The sequence below is a fragment of the Alosa alosa genome, chromosome 9, assembly GCF_017589495.1.
Source record: "Alosa alosa isolate M-15738 ecotype Scorff River chromosome 9, AALO_Geno_1.1, whole genome shotgun sequence".
NCBI classification, from domain to species: domain Eukaryota; kingdom Metazoa; phylum Chordata; class Actinopteri; order Clupeiformes; family Clupeidae; genus Alosa; species Alosa alosa.
The window spans coordinates 2141432-2167288 of NC_063197.1; the positions used below are offsets into that span (position 1 = coordinate 2141432).

The 25857-nt window shown below is 43.9% G+C and overlaps 1 protein-coding gene across 2 annotated transcripts in view; it reads left to right on the forward strand.

Annotated features, from left to right (window-relative positions):
* Positions 1–18879, forward strand: part of arhgap39 (Rho GTPase activating protein 39) — a 121774-nt gene extending 102895 nt beyond the window's left edge. The window contains exons 9-10 of one of the 2 annotated variants that reach the window (XM_048251888.1): positions 11360–11402; positions 18800–18850. In XM_048251888.1, coding sequence (XP_048107845.1) covers positions 11360–11370 — 11 coding nt within the window. In that variant the 3' untranslated portion in view covers positions 11371–11402; positions 18800–18850. Of the gene's footprint in view, positions 1–11359; positions 11403–18799 lie in introns of both variants that reach the window. The other variant, XM_048251886.1, reaches the window with a different exon arrangement.
* Positions 18880–25857: the final 6978 nt, after the last annotated feature.

A 25857-nucleotide genomic window follows, 5' to 3' on the forward strand; every position in this document is an offset into this window, starting at 1 on the left:
CTGCTTAATTACGGCGAAAATCACATACAAACACTAAACTATATTTCTAACTCTGTTACAACCCTCCCCTGAATTTCACCAAATTCAAGCAGCAACCAAATAGTACTTCCAAAGGCAAAGAGTACACTACTTTCAAACACTAGACAGGTGTGCCTTATACAAGACCATAAAGCCATAAACCATAAATTCTCCACAAAGCTAATCAGAAAAGCTAGATAAATAATAATATGTCATTAACATTTATATTAGTATATAGTTTGTAAATAAACAGTTAACATTTAAATGATGTAAGAAATAACTGTTAATTAGTGCCAAAAAGACATTTAGTTAACTATTAACAAATATTAATACAATATTAGTTCATAGATTTGTTAAAATATTAACATACAGATTTTATGCAAACAACTAATATTAAATTAATGATGAAAAAACTATTAACTTGTGCCAAATAGATATTTTAGTAACAATTAACAAATATTAACAAAGGGTTAGGTAATTACTAGTTTGCTATTTATTATGGCACCTTATTATGGAGTGTTACCCATTTTTCTTTGCAATACTGCTCAAGCTCTGTCAGGTTGGAAGGGGATCGAGTGTGAACAGCCTTTTTCAAGTCCAGCCACAGATTTTCTATAGAATTGAGGTCTGGGCTTTGACTAGGTCACTTCAGAACATTCACCTTGTTGTCTTTTCTGTGTAGTTTTCGCTGTATGCTTCGGCTCATTGTCTTGCTGGAAAGTAAATCTTATTCCAAGTTGTAGTTCTCTTGCAGACTGAATCAGATTGTCCTCCAGGATTTCCATATATTTTGCCCATTTCACTTTAACTTTACCTTACAAGCATGATGCTAACCACTATGCTTCAAATTAGGGATGGTGCATTTAGTCTGAGCAAAAAGCTCAACTTTGGTCTCATCAGAACGAAGAACCTTCTTCCATTTGACCTTGGAGTCTCCCACATGTCTTTGGGCGAACTTTAGTCAAGATTATAAGAGCTTTACCACTCACCTAGCCTGACGAGCCAGACCCACATCAAGACCCACATCAAGGCCATTACTAATATGAATACAACCAGCAAATGCATGTTCACAGATAATGATCTGGACAAAGCAAATTAATTAAATGTGTTTTTTCTCTAGGTTTGAAAACAGTAACTTTACAGAGGAAGGTGACAACTTAATACAAAACATCCCTACTGACCCTGGGTGTAGGATTGTAGTTAACTCTCAGTGGATTCAGTCCAATTTCAAACACACATGCACTAAAAAGCCACAGGCCCTGATGGCATCTCTGCAATGCTCTTAAAGGCATGTGCAAAAGAGCTCCCTCCAGTGTGGTGCACCATTTTTCAGAAGTCTGTGGACTTACATACTGTCCCCACCCTCTGGAAAAAAACAATCTTAGCGCCAATAGCCAAAAAGAACTGCCTAACTGAAAATAACTTTAGACCTGTGGCATTAACATCATATGAAGTGTTTTGAAAAGTACATGGTGTCTGTTCTCAAGCTAGGGGTCAATCCAGCACTTGACCCGTATTAGTTTGCATATAGACATAGCAGGGCAACGGATGACACCATAGCCAGCATCACCCACCTCATCATCCATCAAACACTTAGAGGATCCCCATACGTACGTATTTTCTTTGTGGATTTTAGCTCAACCTTCAACACTCTCCAGCCTCATCTACTTATTTCAAAGTTGAAGCACATGAATTAGAATCCTTTTTTAATTAAATGGTACTTTTCCTTTTTAACCAACCGTAGTCAGTGTGTCAGAGTCAACAACACCCTCTGTAGAGAGAACAGTCAGCGCAGGTGCCCCACAGGGGTGTGTTAGCTCACCAGTCCTTTTCACTCTGTATACCATTGAATGCTCAAGCAGTCACCCTGGGAACTATGTTTTTTACATTTTCAGATGACACAGCCATCCTTAGCCTACTGCATAAAGACACATGAACATCAGCCTATTTCTCAGAAATAGGAAACTTTGTGCAGTGGTGCGACACTAACCATCTCATTTTAAACGTCTCTAAGACAAAGGAGATGGTCCTGGACCCCAGGTCTGTAGTGGACCACAGTCCTGTGGTCATACATGACACACACATTAGTCAGGTGAGTTCATACAAGTACCTAGGAATTCACCTGGATAACACTTTTAGTTAGAAGGTACATGTTGAGAGTCTCTGTTCACGAATACAGTAGAGATTATATTTCTTACGTAGACTCAGAGTGTTTGGTGTGGACCAGAGGATTATGTTTGTATTCTATCAGGCTGTATTGGAGAGCTTGGTCAGGTATGGGATGTCAGTATGGTTCGGCAACCTCACTGTGCAGTTGAAAAACAAGCTCAGTCGTCTGATCCACACGGCTATGAAGGTGATGAGAAGGAAGGAGTACCAGTCCCTTCAGTCTCTATTTGACCAGTCTGTTCTTAGGCAAGCTCAGAGGATATTGACTGACCCATCACATATCCTACACACAGAGTATGAACATTTGCCCTCTGTTAGACGATACAGAGTCCCACACTGTAAATTGAACCGCTTTAAAAAAAAAACAAGGCTACCTGAGGCTGTAGTCATTGTGCAATGGTGCCATGGTGTTTATGTTTGTTATGTTTATGGGATGTGTGCAATATTGGGGGCTCACCATTCGCAGTGCTCAATCCGAGGGGCGGGATAAACGGTTGTCTTTCAAATTCCCTCTGCACGCAATAGGATAGCTACAACTCATGAGTCCCATGCATTTTCACACCAGCGGAGCTAGTTGGCTAGTTGATCAAACTTTTGCCAACTTAACAAAAGCTTAACTCGTGTCACGCTGTTTGCCAGCAGCAGCATCCATCTTCTTTGTTCTTCAAGTTTCAAGTAGCAGGGAATTGGAACCGTTGCAACTCTGCCATCATTATGTTTAGCCCGCCCACCGACTATACATGATGTGATTGGCCTGATCGAAGTTTCATTTTTCCATCTCGCAAGCCAACGGAGAGTTGCTAGACTGCCGCAAGGGTGCGTCTAGATTTCTAGGCTACCACTCACCCATAGAGCTTTGGTTTGTGAAGAACTCGGGCAATAGTTGTTATATGCAGTCTCCCATCTCAGCTGCTGAAGCTTTTAACTTCTTCTGAGTTGTCCTCCCCACCAGTATTCTTCATGAACCGTCACTCAGTGGTGACGGCCTGCTCTAGGCAGATTTACACATTTTCCACACTCTTTATATTGCTTAATGATGGATTTCACTGAACTCCAGAGGATGTTCAGTGACTTGAGAATTATTTTGTGTCCATCCCCTAATGCTTTTCAATAAAAAAAGTAGTTTAGAGTTATTTAGAGTGTTCTGTTTTCTTCATGGTGGCCAGGATTGACCAGTGACTGGACCTTCCAGACATAGGTGTCTTTAATACTATACAATAAATATTCACTACAAATATTATTTTGCATAATATGTTTTAATTCATTAACATTACTTTGTGGAAATCTGCTCTCACTTTGACATTAAAGAGGGGATTTTTGTAAATGAAAGTAAAAAAGGCCAAATTAAATTGATCAAGATTCCATTTATAAAAGCATGAAGGGGGAAATATCCCCCCCTGGATATTTCCCCCTTCATGCTTTTATAAATGGAATCTTGATCAATTTAATACTATCAATTTGATATATTATCATGAAGTCTTCTATGCCATACAGTACATGCCTTCCAACAGTGGACTTGACAGTGAGCATTTAACAGAAGGCAAAGATGTTGTCTTTGTCACTGTCAAGAGGTAAAAGAAGCTGCATTATGCATTCTGATACTATATCATCGCAATGTTTTATGAGTGCAGACCTGACAGCAAATAGTTATACAAACACAAGTGCATCATTATGAGGCGTTACAAATACTTCCCTCCATGAATGTGTTTATAATGCCTTGTTCATACTGAATTTAAGTAAAGTGTTACCCAAAAAGGACCATTCTATATAACAATTTGATAAATCATCGTGAATACATTTACAATGCATTTAAGAAACCTGCTCTAAGTAAAATGTTTCCAAAATGTTATATTGAAAGTTCTGGGTTTTATATGTTGGTATCATTATTGTGAATTAAAACTCCATGTTTTCAGTGTTTTGAAATTTCATTTTCAATAGACTGATAATGAGTAATTTCTTCACATTGGCATGTTTAAACTTCATAAAGTTGTTGGATAAACGTGTGTAAACAGAATTGTAACTGTCAACATTTAAAAGAACCAAACACATTACAGGAAACCTGTGCCAAAAAGGAACAAACACAACAAAGTATTTGAATAGTTTAAAATAGTTTTTTAATTAAGACATTTGAATCTTTGATTATTGAAAAACAAATGTTCATATCAAGAGAAATAAAATCCACTTAAAATCATGTGTTAACTGAAAAAAGATTGTGTGAGGTGTATGCCTTTTAAACAATGTTTATTGTTATAAGTGATACATACATTCAACTAATTCGAATAAACCAGAAATAAAAAATTAGACTCAGGAGTTAAATGTTGTTGATTTTGAAACTAAAACCTTCATTCTTGGATCTAGTCTTCACTCAGTGCCCCATAATGGTTTTCCATTATTTGCCATCATGTTGAAATGTGTGTAATGATGCGATATGTACACATTCTAATGTTAACAGGTGGGTCTTAGGTGGGTCCCCCTAATTTATTTTATAAAGTGGATCTTTCATATATTTTAGATTCTTGAAATAGTTCAAGCAATATTTTGTTTTAAGTTTGATGATTAGGATGTACAGCTCATGAAAACCAAAAATGAGTATTAGAATATTAGAACAAAGAGGTTATAATACAGAAATGTGGGTTTCCTAAGCCTTTCCTGAGTCTGGTTCAGTAAACACAAACACAATCATGGGAAAGACTGCAGACTTGATAGTTGTCCAGAAGACACTCCTAAACACCCTCCATAAAGAAGGTAAGCCACAGAAGGTGGGCAGGGTGCTGTATGAAAGCATATTCATGGGAAGTTGACTGGAAAGGAAAAGGTGTGCAAGCAAAGGATGACAGCAGCCTTGAGAGTCAAACAAAGTCGATTCAAGAACTTAGGGGGAACTTCACAAGGAGTGAACTGAGGTTGGAGTCTGCTTCAAGAGCCACCACGCAAAGACATGTCCAGGAAATGGGCTACAAGTAACACAGGCTTAGTGTCAAGCCACTCCTGAATCAGACATCAGGTTAGAGTTTCTTACCTGTAGTCAGGTAGAACCCCAGGATAGGTGTGACATAAGGTACTAATGCAATTTTTTTGCAAAAATTGATAGTTTAGGGGGTGTAGAATTTGCCACGCCCCCTTTTTTGACCATAAAAAATAACTAGTTGCACATTACTGTATAAACCCATCATGTATGGTATCAAATGAAAGATCTTCTCAAACAGAAATCAGTGATGTCAATAAAAACATGCTAAAAGTTATTTCAAGTCCCTCCAGAGAACATAATAACTGTAAAGCCTGGTAAGGTCACACCGCTGAAATGGTAGGCTGAGCAACAACCACAAGAGACATATGAATTGTATCAACCCTCAACAATTAATCAAATAGACAATGTTATAAGGAACAAAGTAGAACTTTCTCACAGATTCTGAAAGCAACTATGTACAGAACATGTTGCCAGGCTGGTACACATCACAAACATCATATGTCTCCTCCAAAAAACATTCATTCAATCAGACATTTCTCCCTCGCTGTCATCAGTATCCTCCACTGAAAGTGTAGCCATCTTCAAATTTTTATTTGCACACTGTTCACCACCTTTGCAATGGCAGTAAGTGGTGCATGGTAGTACATCTGACTGACAGCTGCAAGAGGCCCTGGAGCATTCTGGCACTGCCTTGCATCCACAAGCAACAAGCTGTAGACCTGTTTTGGGTGCAATGTCAGTGTTGCAATGAACAGGCATAGGAATTCCATCCTCTATTTTCACACTGGAGGTGTTTTTTTGTCAGCAGCTCTCCACAGAAAGACTTGCAGCCGTGCACGCTTGATGTGTTCCGCTGCATATTCTCTTGTTGGAGGAAGACTGTCAATTTCTTTGGGCATCCATGGCCTACTGGTTAGGGAATTAGACTTGTGACTAAAGGGTGGCCAGTTCGATCCCCGACTGGTAGGAAAAATGTGAGTGGGGGGAGTGACTTAACAGCGTTCTCCCACATCCATGTGAGGTACCCACATCTGGATGAGGTGCCCTTGAGCCCTGCTCCCCGGGCGCCGGATCAAGGGCTGCCCACTGCTCCAGGTGTGTATGTGTGCTCTTAGTGCTTGTGTACTCCTAGTGAGCTCACTGCTCTAGGGTGTGTGTGTGTGTTTGAATGGGTGTACAGTACACTGTTTGTGTGGGTGTGTTGTACACTACCCCCGAATGGGTAAAATGCAGAGCACAAACTCCTTGTATCGGTGGGGTCCGCCCTATGTTCCCACATTTCTAGGGTTAGGTTAGGGGAACATGATCTTTGGTGGAGTGGGTGACTGTGAGTGCACTGGCCGATTGGATCCAACCACACCAGCAAGGAAGGGAATAGGGTAGGAAGAAGGCAACTGTCTAGTAATAAAATAATATATATAAAGAAATATTTAATTAAGAAATTATGTATATTAGAAAAGGGGAAAATTAAATAAATAAATAAATAATAAAAAAAGAGTTAAGATGAGGGGTTGGGTTTAGGCCAAGGGGCTGATTTGGATAAGGGGTGGGGGGCTGGAGTCGGCCTTGGGGGTTGAAGTTAGCCTGAGGGTGGGGATAAGGGTTAGCCTTAGGATAGGGGCTGGGGTTGGGCTAAGGGGTTGGGGTTAGGGGCTGGGGTTGGAATTTAGCCAAGTGGCTGGAGGTTAGGTTAAGGGATGGGGGTTGGGGTTAGGTTAAGGGGTAGGGGTTTGGGGTGGGGGTTGGAGTTTAGCCAAGTGGCTGGAGGTTAGGTTTAGGGATAGGGGTTGGGGTTGGGCCAAGCAGCTGGGTGGGGTTAAAACTAGGGACTGGGGCTAAAAGAAAAAGAAAAAAGTAAGTGCAATTGGGGCTGGGAGTAAGGGGTAGACTAAAACCAGGAAAAGTGCTATAAGTGCTAGAAATCAAAAGTGCTAGAAGTGCTGAAAATCAAAAGTGTAAAATTAATGAAAAACAACCTTTGAAAATAACCACGACACTGCAAAAATAAAAGGTAAACACATCTAAATTGTGTAGGGTGAAAATGAAAAATAAAAAGTAAAAGTCCTGGGTTAGTCTAGGGGGAGTGGAAAACTGGGGTGGAGAACTTAAGAGACTAAAAAAAGGGGGCGGGGGGAAGGTAATAACAAAGTAATAAGGGATTAATAACATAGTAATAACAGTTTTTTTTATAAATAAATAAGACAGGACCTGGGAGAAAAGGGGAAAGGAAAGATGTAGCTTTATTGAGAAACAGAAGAAAACAGAGGAGTGGATTAATTGAGACCAAGGGGGAAGAAAGTGGGAAGTTTATTGATCCAGCTCCGTTCTGCTCGTTGCCTCTGTGCTCGGGTCCAGCCGTGTGTGTGTGGGGGGTTGAAGAGCACTGCTCTCCCATGCCCACAACCACGGTTGAAGTGCCCTTGAGCAAGGCACCTGACCCTTCGCTGCTCCCGATCGCCGCTGTAGCAGGCAGCTCACTGCTCCGGGTTAGTGTGCGCTTCACCTCATGTGTGCTCGTTGTGTGCTTCATCTCACTGTGTGCTCACTAATTCACAGATGGGATAAATGCAGAGACCAAATTCCTTGTATATGCAAGTATAGACCCTTTCAAGGGAGTTCCATTATCATTTTATTTTATTGTTGAAAGGGTCTTGGGCTATAAACCTAATTTACATTTGTTGTTGTATTTCCAAATGATTCGTGTCATTCCTTGCAATACTGGAAGAAATCATTTTCTTGATTCTGTCCTCTCCTCCTGTAATCAACTTTGCAGTTTTCTCTGTAATTAAGGGGGCAAATTCAAGGACTATTATAGTTAATGTGCTGACTAACTGGCAAGTACTGTACCTCATAACTCAGACTAGTTTGTATCAATCCTGGATTGTGTTGTCTGTTTTTAAAGCATTAAAAAATGTTAGGATGAAAAATATTGTTGTCTGTAATTCTGGGGGGCAATCCAAGGACAGTTATAATGTGCTAACTACCTGGGAAGTACCTCACAACATTGCTGTCTGAAATTCAGCGACTGATTCAAGGGAAAGTAAAGCTAACGTGCTGAACTAGGGAACATCAGTGCTTGCTCAGTGGTCCAAACTCCTCTTTTCACATAAAACAAATTTTGCACTTCATTTCTATATCAGGGGTCCAATCAAGGTCACAAGAGTCTGGAGTCCATTTTTCCATTTGAATGTTTCCAGTCAGTGATGACATGGGGTGCCATGTCATCTGTTGATGTTGGTCCACTTTGTTTTATCAAGTCCAGAGTCAATGGAGCCTTCTAACAGGAGAGAGCTTTATGGAGATGCTGATTTCATTTCCAGTGCACTCTCAATAGTGCTACAGCGGCAACGCTTGACGTGCTCTGCATACATTAGAGTCCCTGTATAGTGCTGGTTATGGTGTGCACAGGCGCGTAGCAAGCATGGGGGATGTGGGTGTTATAACGTACACACTTTTGCTGGAACATGATTCTATCCCCCACACTTTTTGTCAGATTAAAATGAAAGTAAAATATGGAAATAAACGCTCCCGTAAAGAGTTGGAACCGTATCTACCATAACGCACACACAGAGAGACACAAATAGGTCTGTTGATTTGATTGAACGGTCATTCAGCCAATCACATCAAGTTAGCCAGTGAAGAATCAGAGCCGCTCTGATCAAATTCAAAGTGTGAGTCTTTCAAGGCTGTGCTGCTGCTTGGGTCTGCATTATAACGTCTGCAGTGAGCAGATTTCAGGTAGAATTGAAATGATAATTGTTACCTCATTATGCTAATTTAGTAAACCAAAATTCACTGTCTGACTGACAGTTTTTGTCACAATGTAGAAATGCAGGGAGTCAAAGTAAAAGCTGGGGTGCGCGCACCAAGGCATTTGTTGTTTCTGCAGAAAGACCTTTGCTTTCTCTGTCTATGATCTGCAGCTTTTCTCAAACTATGGGCCTCCTCAACAATTAACCTACTGGTCCACGAGTCGCCAAATTAAGTTATGCCCGGTGCTTCACATCTGATAATTTGCAGCAAGATTGTATGGGACCGCTGGACTGAAAAAAATAGTCTAAAAAGTTTCCCCAATCAGAAATACTTATTAATTTGGTGTCATCAACTATATAGACATAGCCCAGTCAGCACACATAAGCCTACGTCTCCAAGACGCTTTGGAAAAGATCTGAACAGCTTAATTACATCGCTGTTCCATTTAGAACGCCTTGTTTGATCTGATCTTACAAACTTCGGGTGGCATTTCAATGTTGATGTGTGCCGTAGTGCTACATCTAGGCCTACCCGAAGATCTTAATGTCTTAAATAATGATCGCGTTCCATTTAGAACATCTTATTCTGATCTTACAAACGGCCGGTCAAGACACATTTGAGTTCTACATCTGAGAACTAAGATTTCCAGCATGTAGAACTCAAATAGAACGCTTTTATGAGCTTATGCAATGTAAAAGGCCCCTGCAGCAAGTGAAACTGGTGTGGGCTAGCAGCAACAATAGTTTAAACAACAACGTGGCTTCCTGTAACTATCAATGGAAAAAGCATAGAAACTGCTAATCATAATCTTTAAATTGACATTAATTAAGCTGGCTATATGCAACACAATTTATTTATATTCCCTTTGCATATGTTTGGGTAGACTTCAAACATTTTTGAATTTGAGCTTACAGTTCTGTCACTATTCTGTGTCCTTTACATTTATTTAGGTATTAGTGATACCTCGAAATTAGGCTGCTGTCTGTTAGGCAATTTATTGTAGCCTGCTAACCCATATGCACAAAACATCATTTCTGAAATGATTTGTTGATTTATAACATGATATATCAGATATGTCTCTATATAGGGTAGTGTCAAATAGTGAAGTGATAGCAGGTAGATCATGTAGGCCTACATGTCACATGAGGCGCTGCTTCTTCTGTCCCTCCCAAACTGCATTAAAATTGTGTGTTTAGCAATCAGAATTTCAACAATTTTTCGGGGGAGAAACTCCCGGACACCAATATAGTCCGCACCCCTCTCAGAAAATACTTACAACGTCCCTGTAGGGAGTTATTTATAATTTGGCCAGATTGTTTAATTTTCCTATCCCACAACCCCCACACTTTTAAAAAGCTTGATACGCCTCTGGGTGTGCAGGTCTGAGACGAGGTCCGTCGTTCTCCTTTTCATCAAATGGACTTTATTTCTCTGACTATCGATATAAATTATCAATGATTAATATGAATGATGTCAGTAAAAAGCACAAAAAACAGAAAACAAACAGTTTAAAAGAATCACAAACACACGCGGCGGTCAGTCAGAGTTCGCAGATCGCATGACCCGCCCCTGCAATCGGGAATGCACAGCGTAATAAAGGGACACGGCGGCGAGTAACACAGGCAGCCGAAGCTTTGAGCTGGATTCAAACCGGGGATGCTACTGGCACAATTCTTCATGTGCTTGGCACAGCAACGTCTTCTCAATAGTGCTACAGAGGCGCTGCTTAACATAGTGCTCTGTATTATATACATTATTAGAGTCTCGTGACGCTGGCTATTGAGTGTAGGTCGAAGTCAGCGGCGTCCTCCTTTTCGTAAAATTGATTTTTTGATTATTTGATTATTTCTCTGGCTGTTGCAATTGATATCAATGATTAATATGAATGCCCTCAGTAAAAAGCACAGCAAACAGAAAGCAAACAGTTACGCACTTGGCGGCATAAGATCTCGCATACACTACTAAACTCTCTCTCATACACTAATATACTCTCTCGCATACACTACTATACTCTCTCACATACACTACTATACTATTTACTCTCTCACATACACTACTATACTCTCTCACATACACGACTATACCCTCTCATACATACATGTAAAAGGATTATAATAGTGAGTGTGTATGAGTATAGTGGAGTATATGCAAGATTATGATAGTGTGTGTAAGACCAAGTATGAATTAAGGCCTAGACGGCCTCTCATATGTGTCTGTCTGTCTTTCTGTGTGTGTGTGTGTGTCTTTCTCTCTCCTTCTCTCTGTGTGTCTTTGTATGTGTGTGTGTGTGTGTGTCTGTGTGTGTGTCTGTCTGCCTGTCTTTCTCTCTCTGTGTGTGTCTCTGTGTGTGTGTGTGTGTGTATTTATGAATGTATGTGTGTCTCTTTCTATGTGTTTCTGTGTGTGTGTGTATGTGTGTGTGTGTGTGTGTGTGTTTTATCCCTCTCTCAGTCTTGTTGTAAAGTGCTGGACTACTTGAGCTACATCTCTGAAAGTGAGTAGTTGTGTCTGTATTTTTATTCTGATTGAGGGGTTTATAAGAGAATTTTTATTCCGATTGAGGCGTTATTCCGTTTCTAATTGTATTAAAAGTGTCCATGTGTATGTGGCTAGTGTCTATTCATCAAACATTGTGCCCATACATGGACTGAAAATGCAAAGAAATGTTAGTGAATTGCAGTTTTTATTTCCACCAAGGGATATGCGTGTGTAATGTAAAATTAAATAAAAAACAAAAAGAAAGGTGTGTTGATATTTTATTTAGGGGAGGTCTTCCAGTATTGTGATGAAGGACTTAGGGTTGGGGTGATATTGAAATGTGGCTTGTTAGCGCCCCCTGTGTTCAATGTTAGTAGTCAGTGAGATTTTGATGTGATATGAGCCATTACTGATGGATCTGACGGTAGTGTAGGGATGATAAATGCATCCATCCTGTATATCTATCATCCATTGCCATCCATCCCCTATCATACCTTTTGTGCGTTCATAAACCAGTAAGTGAATTTCTGTTATGTATATTTTTTGGTTTCAGTCTATACGTATATGTAAATGTTAAGAGGTTCATGTTGCTACATGTGCCTTAACTGTTAGTAGTATTAGCTATATGCTACTAGCTACTAGTATATGTTATTATGTTAGTAATGATAATTACGTGTATATTTGAATATTATGTAAGACGTGATTATTTCTGTTTCTTTGTAGAACCACACACAAACGCTTATTCAACAATTCCGGAATAATAAAATTCCTTGAATCCAATATCTTTGCATTCTTGCCAATGCCCCACAGTGGTCACACATCCCAACCATTCAGAATTTAGTCCCTCATTACATTTTGGTGCCGAAACCCGGGATAGAGTGACTGCTGTGGAGAGTAGAGATGTTGCCAGAAGAGAGAAGCTACGTGGGGAGGATGCCCGTCCGTCCGTGGCGAGGATGCCCGTCCTCGACGTCAGATACGGCCACCAGCGTGGATTGCCGACTATGAGGTCTCACTGCCAGCCATAGATAGATTCCCCCCGGCTGCCGCAGCCTCAGTCCAGCGTTCTCCAGTGAGGCAGGACTCCTACCATAGTCCTGAGTGGACCGGCGAGATGCCACCTCTAAACCCACTGCTTCATGACCAGTGGACCCCAGCGCTTGGTGCTCGGCCAAAGTATCCCAGGGAGTCAGTGTACTCGGGACCCCAGCACCAAAGCACCCCAGACCCACTGTCTGCCAGAGCAGCACCAGAGGTGTCACCTGCCATTCTAGAGGAGCTACGCCAGATCAGGGAAGATAACATGAGACTTCAACACACCATGATCGATTTGCAAAGGCAACTCCACAAAAGCCGAGGTCCAGATCCACTGCTCCCTCTGCCACCCCCCTCTATGCCGTATGACCCGTTCACTCAACCATCGATGCCCGCCCGGGCTGCCAGCCTGCCACGTCCAGCTTCACAGGCTAACCCCCCGCCGCCTTGGAGACCTATACGTCCAGCAATTAAAGAAGAAGTGGAAGAGGGAGACTGGCCTCTCCCTCCCCCTCCTGTGGCAGAGGAGGACACAGCACATCAGCCATCCACAATTACGCTACCGACTACTCTTGTGGAAGAGCTGACGGCACACCTGAAGAGGATGGGGATGACTCCTGCACAGCCACCTAGAGCCCCAACACCTGAATACTATGAACCTTATGCTGAGTCAGTAGCATCAGGTTTCACAGAGCGTTCCGACTTCCTGCAAGAGCCACCAGTGCCCCCGCCTAGATTGTCGCATCTCCTTTCCCCGTTACAAGTCTCCCGCCATAATCCAACGCATGAGGCCTTTCGTTCCCATCCACAGACAGAGACTGTGTATCGGGGCCCTAAACCTACCATACCAGACTTCAGTAAAGGGGATCCACGGGAGTTTGCGAGGCTGAAGATCTCCCTAGATAACCTCCTCCCTGCGGATGCTACTGAGAGGTTTAAATATCAGATCCTCATAGAACACCTTACATTTGAAGACGCACTTCTTATAGCAGACTCATACGTAAACTCCCCCCAACCTTATACGGACACCCTGACCTCATTAACAGAGCATTTTGGGCAACCCCACCAGCTGGCATTACGGCGCATTGTAGATATAATGGAGGCGCCTACAGTCAGAAGCCACAGACACAGCTGCCTTTAAGAGATTTGCCCTCAGAGTGAGAGCCTTGGTGGGCATGCTTGCCCAGCTAGGGGAAAAAGGTCATACAGAGCTCCAGTGTGGGTCCCATGTCACAAGGCTGATGTCCAAGCTCCCACAAGACATGCGGGCTGAATTTATGAGGTTCCTGCACCCACTCCGCATCCGTGTCCCTACTCTGCTAGACTTCTCTGACTGGCTGGAGTTCGAGCTGAGGATCCAAGAGTATGGTTATAAGTCCCTGCACAGAGAGGACAAACAGAGCACAGAGGCAAAGAGGGAGAGACGGAAGGAGTCAAAGCCTACTAGGCCAACTACAGTCCTCCATGGTTCTGAACAGCCTGCGAGAGGTCCTGTCAGCACAGAATCGCCAACCGCCACTGCCAGTTCGCCAAGTAAAGTGGGCCTATCCTGCCCATACTGTGCAGGCACCCATCACTACTTGAATCAGTGCACGGACTTCAGCCAGCTTACAACTGAGCAGCGGTGTGCCTGGATCAAGAGCAACAGGCGGTGTTGGCGTTGTGCTCGGTCTCACCAGGCTGCACAGTGCAGACTGAAAGCCAGGTGTAAGAAGTGTGATGGCAGACACCTGGACGCCCTTCATGACCTCAACACAAAGCCCGCCCCAGAGAATGCTTCTTGCTTAGTGAGTACAGCCAATGAAGTGCTTTATTTAGACAGGAAGTCCGGCTGTAGTCAGGTGCTTCTGAAAGTGACCAAGGTCGTGCTGCATAATGGGGAACAGGCCATGGAGACCTATGCAATATTAGATGATGGATCCGAGCGGACTATGCTCCTCTCAGCTGCAGCTAAGGAGTTAAATCTGAAGGGGGAGCCAGAGCAACTCGCCTTGAGGACGGTGCGCCAAGATCTGAGAGTCCTGCATGGTATGTCCGTTTCCTTCTCTATTGCCCCTGCTAACCAGCCCCAAAGGACATTTCAGATTAAGAGAGCCTTCACCGCTGAGCAGTTGGGTCTGGCAGAGCACTCCCAACCTGTCGAGATGCTCCAGCACCGGTACAAGCATCTGAAAGGCCTACCTCTACAGACACTAGATCGTGTCCGTCCCATGGTCCTCATTGGGTCAGATTACCCTCAGCTGATTACTCCGGTAGAGCCAGTCCGTCTGGGACCTCCTGGTGGACCAGCAGCTGTGAAAACCAGGCTGGGATGGACCATCCAGGGACCCACCAGAGTTGTTCGCCAGCATCTCCAGCCGCAACAGTGTTTACACATCAGCACAGTCTCTCTCTGATCAGCTCCGTCATCATGTGGAGAAGCTTTGGCAAATGGACGTACTACCATACCGGAGTGAGAAGCTGGTGACACGTTCGAAGCAGGACCAGGAGGCTGAGCGCACGCTGGAGACTCGAACCATCAGGGTGGAAGTTGATGGAGTGCAACGCTACGCCACCCCTCTGCTGCGCGTGAGGAATATGCCCTGTCTTCATACTTCGAAAGAGGCTGTGCTGGCTCATCTGAGGAGCACTGAGCGGCGCCTAATGAAAGACCCAGTACGAGCATCAGCTTATGGGGCAGAGATTTCGAAACTTGAACAGGCTGGATACGTAGTTAAGGTAAAGGAAGAGAAACTGAACCAAGCAACAGAGTCCTGGTTTATTCCTCACCACATGGTGACTCACAACGGAAAAAACAGGATTGTGTTTAACTGCTCGTTCACCTACAAAGGTCAGAACCTGAATGAGCTGCTTCTGCCAGGCCCTACCTTGACCTCCAGCTTTCTTGGTGTCCTGCTGAGATTCAGAGAGCATGCCATCGCTATCAGCAGTGACATCAAAGGCATGTTCCACCAGGTCAGGTTGCTGCCAGAGGACAGGTCGCTGCTACGTTTCTTGTGGAGGGATCTTAACCAAGAGGTGCCACCTGACATTTACGAGTGGCACGTACTCCCCTTTGGCACCACATGCAGCCCCTGCTGCGCAACGTATGCACTCCAGAAGCATGTGGTAGATCATAGCCAGCCAGAAGAGGATGTTCGGATGGCTGTTGATCGGTGCTTCTACGTGGACAACCACTTGCAGAGCCTCTCCTGCCCTGAAGTAGCCAGGCAGCTGGTTGACAAATTGAAGATGCTGCTGGCCGCAGGCGGGTTCGAGCTGCATCAGTGGGCTAGCAATGTCCCTAATGTCATCAGCCATCTGCCAAAGGAGGCGAGGTCAGAGAATAGCGAGTTATGGCTCACAGAGTCACTGGCAGATCCACAGGAGCTTACCCTCGGCCTTCGTTGGTTCTGTGCATCAGACACCCTAGGCTATAAATGCAGCCTCACAGATCACCTTCCTCCTACCATGAGGAATATTTACAGCACACTGGCAAAGCTTAATGACCCCTTAGGCTTCCTTGTACCCTTCACCCAGCCAAGGTTATCGTGCAGCACCTGTGGGACAAAGAAAGAGAGTGGGATGACCCGTCCCTGCCAGACTCAATGCATGGCTTACCTGGGAAGACGAACTGCAACACCTTCCTGAGATCACCCTGCCTCGCTGCTACACCAGCCCTTCGCTGGATGACCTAAGCTCCATGAGAAGCCTTCACATCTTCGGCGATGCATCCGAGAAGGCCTACGGCTCAGTGGCGTACCTGCGCACTGAGAGCCCAGACAGGAGAGTGGAGATGGCTTTCTTGACAGCACACTCACGAGTAGCCCCAAAGCGCCAGCAGTCGATGCCAAGATTAGAATTATGTGCAGCTCTGACTGGTGCTCAGCTGGCCATGCTGCTGCAGCGTGAGCTCACTCTGAGTATTCATGAAGTGACTCTCTGGACGGACTCCACCACGGTACTCACCTGGCTCCAGTCAGAGTCTTGCAGAATTAAAGTGTTCGTGGGTACCAGGGTTGCCGAGATCCAAGAGCTGACAGCAGCCAAAGCCTGGAGATATGTTGATTCTGCAAGCAATCCTGCAGACGACATCACTCGTGGAAAGACCCTAAGAGAGCTAGCAGGGAAGAAGGACCGCTGGAGCCATGGTCCAGCCTTCTTACTCCTCTCACCACAGCATTGGCCAACAAAGCCGGAGACTGAGCCGTTGGATGGTGCGGAGCTGCGCAAGGCTACCTTCTGTGGTTCCATAACCACTGCCCTGCTGCCCCCCCTACCTGATGCCAGCCAGTTTACAAGTTTTAAGGATATAGTGGAGGCTGTTGTGCAGGCACGGCATGGGGCGGCTGGTGACCAGTCCACGCCGAGCGCTGAGGACTACCAAGATGCTGAAAGAGACCTGCTGAGACAAGTGCAGGCAGAATGCTTCGCAGAGGACCTTCAGCACCTGGCAGACCACAGACCAGTCCCCTCAACCAGCCGTTTGATCACCTTGGCCCCCGAATATGACGACAAGCTTCAGCTAATCCGGGTTGGAGGGAGGCTACGGCGCAGTGACCTCCTGGACCAGGAGGCCATTCACCCCATAGTCTTGGACCCATCCCACCGGGTGACCAAGCTTATCATTCAGGGTGCTGACCGAGACCTCCGTCATCCAGGCTCAGAATGTCTCTTTGCAGAACTCCGTCGAAGGTACTGGATCCTCCGTGGACAAGAGGCTGTGAAGCGGCACCAGCATTTCTGTCCTGATTGTCAGAGATGGCGGGCAAACCCCACCGTACCTCAGAGGGCAGACTTACCCCCTGCCCGTCTGCGGTTGCTGAAACCGCCCTTCTTCTCTACAGGCATGGATTGTTTTGGGCCTTTCACAGTCCGGGTTGGACGGCGGAATGAGAAGCGTTGGGGTATATTATTCAAGTGCCTCACGACCCGGGCAGTCCATATAGATCTCCTGAATAGTATGGACCAGGATTCCTTTTTGATGGCCCTCCGTCGGTTCATCTCACGCAGAGGTAAGCCAGCGGAGCTAAGATCAGACCAGGGCACCAATTTCAGAGGAGGAGAGCGGGAGCTCCATGACTCATTCAAGGCCTTGCACCCCTCTTTACAATCTGAGCTGGCCAAACATCAGGTCAAGTTTGTATTCAATCCTCCCGGCGCACCACACTTTGGTGGTGTATGGGAGAGAGAAATACGTTCCATCAAAGCTGCCCTGTATGCCACGATCCAGACACAGACTGTAAATGAGGAAGTTCTGCGCACTGTCCTGATTGAAGTAGAGGGCATCCTCAATTCGAAGCCTCTGGGGTATGTATCCAGTGACGTCGCAGACCCGGACCCAGTGACACCAAACATGCTTCTGATGGGGCGGCCTGACCCATCTTTGCCTCAGGTGGTGTACACAGAGTCTGAGCTGCTAAGTCGTCGTTGCTGGAGGCATACACAGATCTTGGCTGATCAATTCTGGAGGAAGTTCATCAGACATTACCTTCCAGCCCTGCAGATACGCTCCAAGTGGCAGAGGGATGCAGTCCCAATGCAACTAGGCACCATTGCCATGGTTGTGGACCCACAACTCCCAAGAGCCCTTTGGCCTGTTGGCCACATTACCAAGGTCATGACGGAGGAATGCAGACGGAAGAATCAGGACAGCAGAGATCAAGGTGAACGACAGGATCTACACGCGGCCGGTTGCCCGTCTGATCCCACTGCCTGCCCTGCCGGAGATGGCACCAGAGAGCAGTCCTTCTCAGGGACAGCAAATTTGACTGTGCAACTTTGGGGGCGGCTGTGATGAAGGACTTAGGGTTGGGGTGATATTGAAATGTGGCTTGTTAGCGCCCCCTGTGTTCAATGTTAGTAGTTAGTGAGATTTTGATGTGATAGGAGCCATTACTGATGGATCTGACGGTAGTGTAGGGATGATAAATGCATCCATCCTGTATATCTATCATCCATTGCCATCCATCCCCTATCATACCTTGTGTGCGTTCATAAACCAGTAAGTGAATTTCTGTTATGTATATTTTTGGTTTCAGTCTATAATGATATGTAAATGTTAAGAGGTTCATGTTGCTACATGTGCCTTAACTGTTAGTAGTACTAGCTATATGCTACTAGCTACTAGTATATGTTATTATGTTAGTAATGGTAATTACGTGTATATTTGAATATTATGTAAGACGTGATTATTTCTGTTTCTTTGTAGAACCACACACAAACGCTTATTCAACAATTCGAATAATAAAATTCCTTTGAATCCAATATCTTTTGCATTCTTGCCAATGCCCCACAGTGGTCACACATCCCAACCATTCAGAATTTAGTCCCTCATTACAAGTATGTTCCAGTCGTATCTTAAATTTGTCCCCTCTACTTACTTCTACTTTTTCCCAGGTATTTGCTCCTGATATCCTGACCAGCAGCACCTGGGAGAGCAAGTCTGACTGCTCTTCAGTTAACAAAATCATCCCACAATCCTTGGAGAACGTCGGGGATGTTGGTGGTGTGTGTGGGTGGGGGGGGGGGGGGGGGGTTATATCCTCACACCCTGCACATCCTCAGGTTCACTGCAACTGGTAGTTACATCAGTACAGCGGATCATTGGCACAATAACTCGCGAAACTGAAAGTTTACTGTGCCACAAGGTCACACAACATTCACTAACAGCAGAAAAAAGTAATTAAAAGTATATAATATAAAAAACACAACTAAGAAATAAGGACAGTAGAAGATGAAGAATATACTAAAATACAAATTATACTAAACTAGATGTACCGCAGAGCGGTACAAAATATGACCGCCGCCCAGTCCAGCACATGTTTTAAAAAAAAATAAGTCACGCTGAAAGGCATATATGATTCTAACTGTCTCACTGAATTGCATTATGCACACGCAATTCTCACTGGTATCTGCTAGACAACAAGTACCAAAACATGATTAGTTCATAGATTTCACATGTAATATACATTTTATACAACCCCACCCCCATCTTGCCTGTTCATAATTCTGAGAAATTCTTGAATTGTGTGCATGTACATGTTTATGTTTATGTGTGTGTGGGTGGGTGTGTGTGCGTGCATGTGCACGTGCTTGTGTGTTTGCCTGTTTATGTGCCTGTGTGTGTGCGCATGTGCATGCATGCGTATGTATATATGTCTACTGTGTGAGTATGTGTCATACGTAGGATTACTGTGAATGTTTGTGTGTGCGTGTGTATCTGTTTATGCACATGTGTGCATATGGAATGGATATACATGAACCCTGGAGGCAAACATACGCAAAAGATTAGTCATCCTAGGCCCTACACTGTAACAAGATTCTGTGATTTTCACAGCATCACTGCTGTTTTTGAGAAAAATGTGTACTGTATTTGTGAATACAGTATGTTGCTGTAGTTTCGCTATGAATTATGGTCAAAAATGGTCAAACTACAGTAATAAAAATTTGCTGCGAATCATAACACAGTAATAAATCTGACTCCTCCCTCACTTGTCAGCTTTTTGAAAATTTTGAAAAAACATGGCGGAAAATCAGTTGGGGTTTTCTGTTTTCTTTTTGCACATAAATACAAAGTTAAGCTCCCAGATAGCAAGGTGACATTGATATTATGTTGGATTTTCCATCCAAATCATCATTTTGAAAAGATATTGAAAAGTCATGGATATATGGTTTACTGGGAAATTTTGACGTGGTGATTGAAACGTGCACCGCTATGACGACGCTTTGAACTGTCCGCGGGAGATCATTTTGAGCAACAGTTCAGTCAGTCAGACCAACGGTGTTCAGCACTCTGACAAGTTCGCAGCTCCACCTTAATGGTAAGCAAGCATTTATTTATGTAACGTTAATGTTTCATTGTGAAATTGTACTACATTAAATTCGGGCATGTGTACAGTCTATGTACGTTGTACTGTCTAACTTACAAACTCATCCATGCTTGTTGGATCAACTAAGTAAGTAGCTTCTAACGTTAGGCTAGCTATCATAGTTGCTGTTGCTGTGAAGGTGGCATTAACGTTAATGTTTTATGTTACGTTAACGTTTTGGCAGTCTCATTTATATTAGGCCTACCTTAGTTCTCAGTAAGTTACAGTTTATTATATTCATATAATTTATATAAAACATTCGCTAGTAGTGCTAGGCCTAGTATGTTACTGTCACAATGTTAGGCTGAAGATGATGTGCTGCTGGTTAACGTTAACGTGGGGGTTTAGCTGCTACCAGCTAACTTATGTAACGTTAACTCATCGTAATCAGTACATATATCTATGTGTTGCTGCAAGCAAACATCATCAATGAGCTCACCCAGCTGGCTAACGTTAGCAGCTAAATATACCTTGCGAAACTGAGTTATGCTAACACCATCTTCAGCCTGGCATTTTGACAGTAAACTCAAAAAAACATACAGTATATATATAAATGATTATTCTAAAGTTTCACTTGTAAGTAGCCTTCAGTTTCAGTTGAAATTGTTATCTAACACTGTTTATCTTTTTTTCTTCTATTTCTGCTAGGTGCTGCTTCACTCTGCTACTGGTGGTGAATCAGGCTGACTGCAACCGTTGGTCTAACGTTAGGATGCAGCACATGAAAATTTCTAAACGAAAAATGTGAATAAATGTACTTGCTTTTCAAACTGATAACAAGTTGTCAATGGTTATTTATGCAAGTTTGTGTAGCCTAAACCATACCTAGGCCTAGTCAAATTTATCCTGGCTGTAGATAAAGCAGGATATGAATTTCCCAAAATTACTGTATATAATATTACAGCACTGGTATTACTACTGTACTAAATTACAGTATGATCCATAAGTACTGTGATTAAAAATACGGTAGACAATTCAATACTGTATACATTACAGCACTGGTAGTACTACTGTAGTTTGCATTTACAGTATCAGGCATAGGTACTGTGATTTCATATACAGTAGGTGTACTGTAGAGTGAAATACAGCAACTTGCTGGTTATTTGCTGCCAGCAAGTTGCTGTAAATTTTACGTTAAACTTTTTACAGTGTACGGTTCTCAAGATATTCACAGAAAACTGTGTCTGCCCTACCCTCCTTTCGGGGGGTCCAGTCCAGCGGGGGGGCTACAGATCAAAACGAAAACAGGAGGTTCCATGCTATCCATGTGGGGTTACATGCCCACCAAGTTTCGTGTACCCCGGTCTTACAGTGTCCCGGGAATCCTTGACGGAAATTTGGACATGCGAAAAAGTCCAAAGAGGCTGCGCGGCGGTCATAATAACACTAAATCTAAATCAAGTCTAAAAACAGTATCCACATAGTGGGTGATTAATCATGAGGAGCTTGCAATGACTGAGGCAGGGACTGAGCCTGTGATACTCTGTGCATAGTAAGGTAAGGTAAGATAAGATAAGATAAGATAAGACTTTATTGATCCCACAGCTGGGAAATTGACTTGTCACAACAGCCCAGTAATATTTAAATAAGAGAGTAAGAAAGTTGTATACCGTATCCCCAGCATACAAGCACACCTAAAAAACAAAAATCACACAGTGATTGCAACACGCCTTAGGGTTTCACCAATACTTTGAGGCAGAGTGAACCAATATATATGGTGAATAAAAAAGCTTCACATCACATGTACAGTGGAAAATGCACATATTAATAATGAAGTTCAGACACTACATTAACATTACAGATTTTCATGACAGTGGTGTTATACATCTAATGGCAGATGGAATAAAAGACCTGCGAAAGCGTTCCTTCTTACATGATGGGTGTAGTAGTCAGCCCTAGCCCAGCCCTTTTCACCAGCTTATTTATTCTCTTCCTGTCCCTTCCTGACCTTAATGTGCTCTGTGTGAGTGAGTGTCATGGTGATGGTGCAAATGAGTAAGTCCAACAGTCCAACAGTGCGAAAATAAAGTCTAGAGACCAGCATAAAATAAATATGGACATATAAGAGAGTAGGCAAGGTAATATAAAAAACTATAGAAAAACTATATATATATTATATATATTAATCTTCTTTGTGCTTCCTCCCCAGCATACCACTGCATAGAAAAGGACGCTGGCAACAACAGACTGGTAGAACATCCTGAGCTTACTGCACACATTGAAGGACCGCAGCCTCCTCAGGAAGTACAGCCTGCTCTGCCCTTTCTTGTAGAGTGCGTCAGGGTTGGCTGACCAGTCCAGCTTATTGTCCAGGTGGAGACCCAGATACTTGTAGGTGCTTACCACCTCCACATTGACCCCATCAATGGAGACTGGTAGCAGAGCGGGCTTAGACCTGCGGAAATCCACCACCATCTCCTTGGTCTTTGAAGTGTTTGAGTTGAAGGTGATTGAGTTTGCACCAAGTCCTCCACCAGGCTCCTGTACTCCTCCTCTTGCTCATCCCTGATACACCCCACAATTGCAGTATCATCACAAAACTTCTGCATGTGGCATGACCAGTGTTGGGAGGGTTACTTTCAAAACCTATTCCGTTACAGAATACAGAATACATGCCCAAAAATGTAATTTGTAACGTATTCCGTTACGTTACTCAATCTGAGTAACGTATTCTGAATACTTCGATTACTTCAGCATTGAATTGCATTTTATAAGTGTAGGAATGCAGCCATCAAATCCTGCTTAGGCCTACTAAACAGTAGCCTGACGAGCCAGACCCACGTTAAAATGTAGGGTCTGGGCACTCACCGTTGGCAGTGCTCAGTCCGAGGGGCGGGATAATCGGTTGTCTTTCAAATTCCCTCTGCACGCAAAAGGACAGCGCTATCCCATGCGTTTTCCCACCAGCTGAGCTAGTTGGCTAGTTCAAACTTTTGCCAACTTAAAAAAAGCTTAACTCGTGTCAGGCTGTTCGCCAACAGCAACATCCATTTTCTTTGTTTTCAAGTAGCAGGGAATTCAAGCCAAACCGTTGCAACTCTGCCATCAATCATTATGTTAAGCCCGCCTAACATCTCTATACACGATTTGATTGGCCTGATAGAAGTTTAATTTTTCCAGCTCACAAGCCAACGGAGAGTTGCTAGACTAGCCCTGGCAGCAAATGTAATAGGGTGCGTCTAGATTTCTAGGCTAACTAAACAGGCCTATTCTGGTGTGTTCTTCTGTTCCAAATGGCTGAAGTGTTAGGCCCCCATAGGAGAATGTAAAGTCAACTAAGCTACCTAATACACCTTTAAAATAGCAAGGTGACCACTAAAACTACAGCAGGCGACTAGGCTAATCAAAACAAACAAAATAAATAGGCTACTTTAAGGGCGTAGCCAGAAATTAAAAAGGTGTGCCTGTGAGATTTTTCGGTGGCATCAACCCAGTACAAGTGAGGAGTGCATGTGACAGGTGGAATGCAAATGACCTGTAAATGTAAACACTATGGGCTACTGTATATCAGTGCTCTCAAGCGTGATCGCGTAATAACAATCAAAAACCGCACGTTAAAATATGCTACTCGCAAGAATAATTCTTCAGGCTGCACCATACAATTCATTTTAAAACGTAAATGTAGATCAAATTAGAAAAAATAATAATCCATAAAGCTATTTTAAGTTAGAATAAAAAACTTAGAATGCAGTGCCTATTTTAGAGATTGGTTTTATTGTAGGTCTAAATCAACACGTGAACTAGGCTTTGTTTATTGCTTAGCAAACTGTGTAACCGATTGGCCGAAGTAGCCTGAGCTATTAATACTTGGGAAAATATCCTTTGAACAGACATCAGGAACCACGATCAGTGAGGAACAGGAGTTACCTCCACTTACTTTACTCCTAATTTGCTGTGCAAATAGTCATTTCAGGGTCTCCGATGACGCGTCCATAATGCGCACTGGCTGCGTTTTGAGGCTAATGCAAGACGGCGGGGATTGGATTTAAACATGTAAAAAATTTCATCATAGATTGCTTTCAGGAGCTTCTGGGAAATGGAGTTGCCTTAATTTATTTAGAGAGTGAATAAACTTATGAAACAGAGAAGTATCGTCATGTAATCCATTGATTTCAACAATGTAACTGTATTCTAAATACCAACTATTTAACTTGTAACTGTAACAGAATACAGTTACTCATAATTTGTATTCTGAATACGTAACGCCGGTACATGTATTCCGTTACTCCCCAACACTGGGCATGACTCGGGGTTGTAGCAGAAGTCAGATGTGTACAGGGTGAACAGGACTGGAGAGAGCACCGTTCCCTGTGGCGCTCTGGAGCTGCTGATCACAGTGTCAGAGAGACAGTTCTTCAGTCTGACGAATTGTGGTCGCTCGGTCAGGTAATCTGTAATCCAGGTTACCAGGTGAGTGTCCACACCCATCTGCAAGAGCTTGTCTCCCAGTCTGAGGGGTTGGATGGTGTCAAAAGCACTTGAGAAATCAAAGAGCATGATTCTCACAGCACTTTTCCCCTTGTCTAGGTGAGAATGTGTCCTGTGTAGAAGATAAGTGATGGCATCGTCCACGCCCACTTTCTCCTGGTATGCAAACTGTAGCGGGTCTATTGCATGGCATACCTGGGATCTGAGCATACCTAAGACCAGTCACTCCATTGTCTTCATCACATGTGATGTTAGAGCGACAGGCCTGCAGTCATTAAGCTCACTAGGGTGTGGCTTCTTAGGGACGGGGGTGAGGCATGATGTCTTCCACAGTGTTGGAACTTGTCTGAGACGTAGACTCAAGTTGAAGATGTGCTTCAGTGGCTCCCCCAGTTCAGCAGCACAGGCCTTGAGTAGCCTTGGACATAGTCTGTCAGGCCCGGCTGCCTTCTTGGGGTGAAGTTTCTTTAGTTGATCTCTTACCTGATCTACTGTGATGATGGGAAGGGGGGGGTGCATCTGGGATCTGTGTGTCTGATGGCTTTTGACTGAAGTCGTTGTGACCTCATTGTTTGTGATCGCCATGTGGGGGAGGGGTGCAATATCCAGTGATGGTGGGGGTACGATAGCCTGTGATGCTGGAGGTGAGTGTTGCACTGGTAGTGAGGGGGTGTGGGGGTGGGGTTGGGGGATGACCACCTTCTTGATGTCCCTGTCAAGGCTGGTCAATGGACACTTCAACAGGCACAGGCAAGGAGGCGTCAGGCGGGGGCAGGGCGTGAGGTGATGGTGTCAAACCTGTTGTAGAAGTGGTTCAGCTGTCCAGGTCCCCCTCCACAGAGCTGCTGCTCTTCTTCAGGCCAGTAATAGTCTTAATGCCGTCCCATACCTCCTTCATGTTGTTTTCCTGCAACTTCTGTTCCACCTTCCTTCTGTAGTCCTCCAGTAGCGGCTCCTGGGTTGACAAATAGGCAGGGCAGAGTCTGATGATCAAGTTTAGAAAAAAAAAAATTGGCATAGCCTAGTTCCAGGTCACCGGCAGCTGGACGCACACTAAGGGCGGTCCATGGAAATGTTGTTCATTTTTACGACTTTCTATGGCTAGGCTATGAGCGAAATCTGGGGAATGGAATCCCATAATGTTACCACTTACGGTCA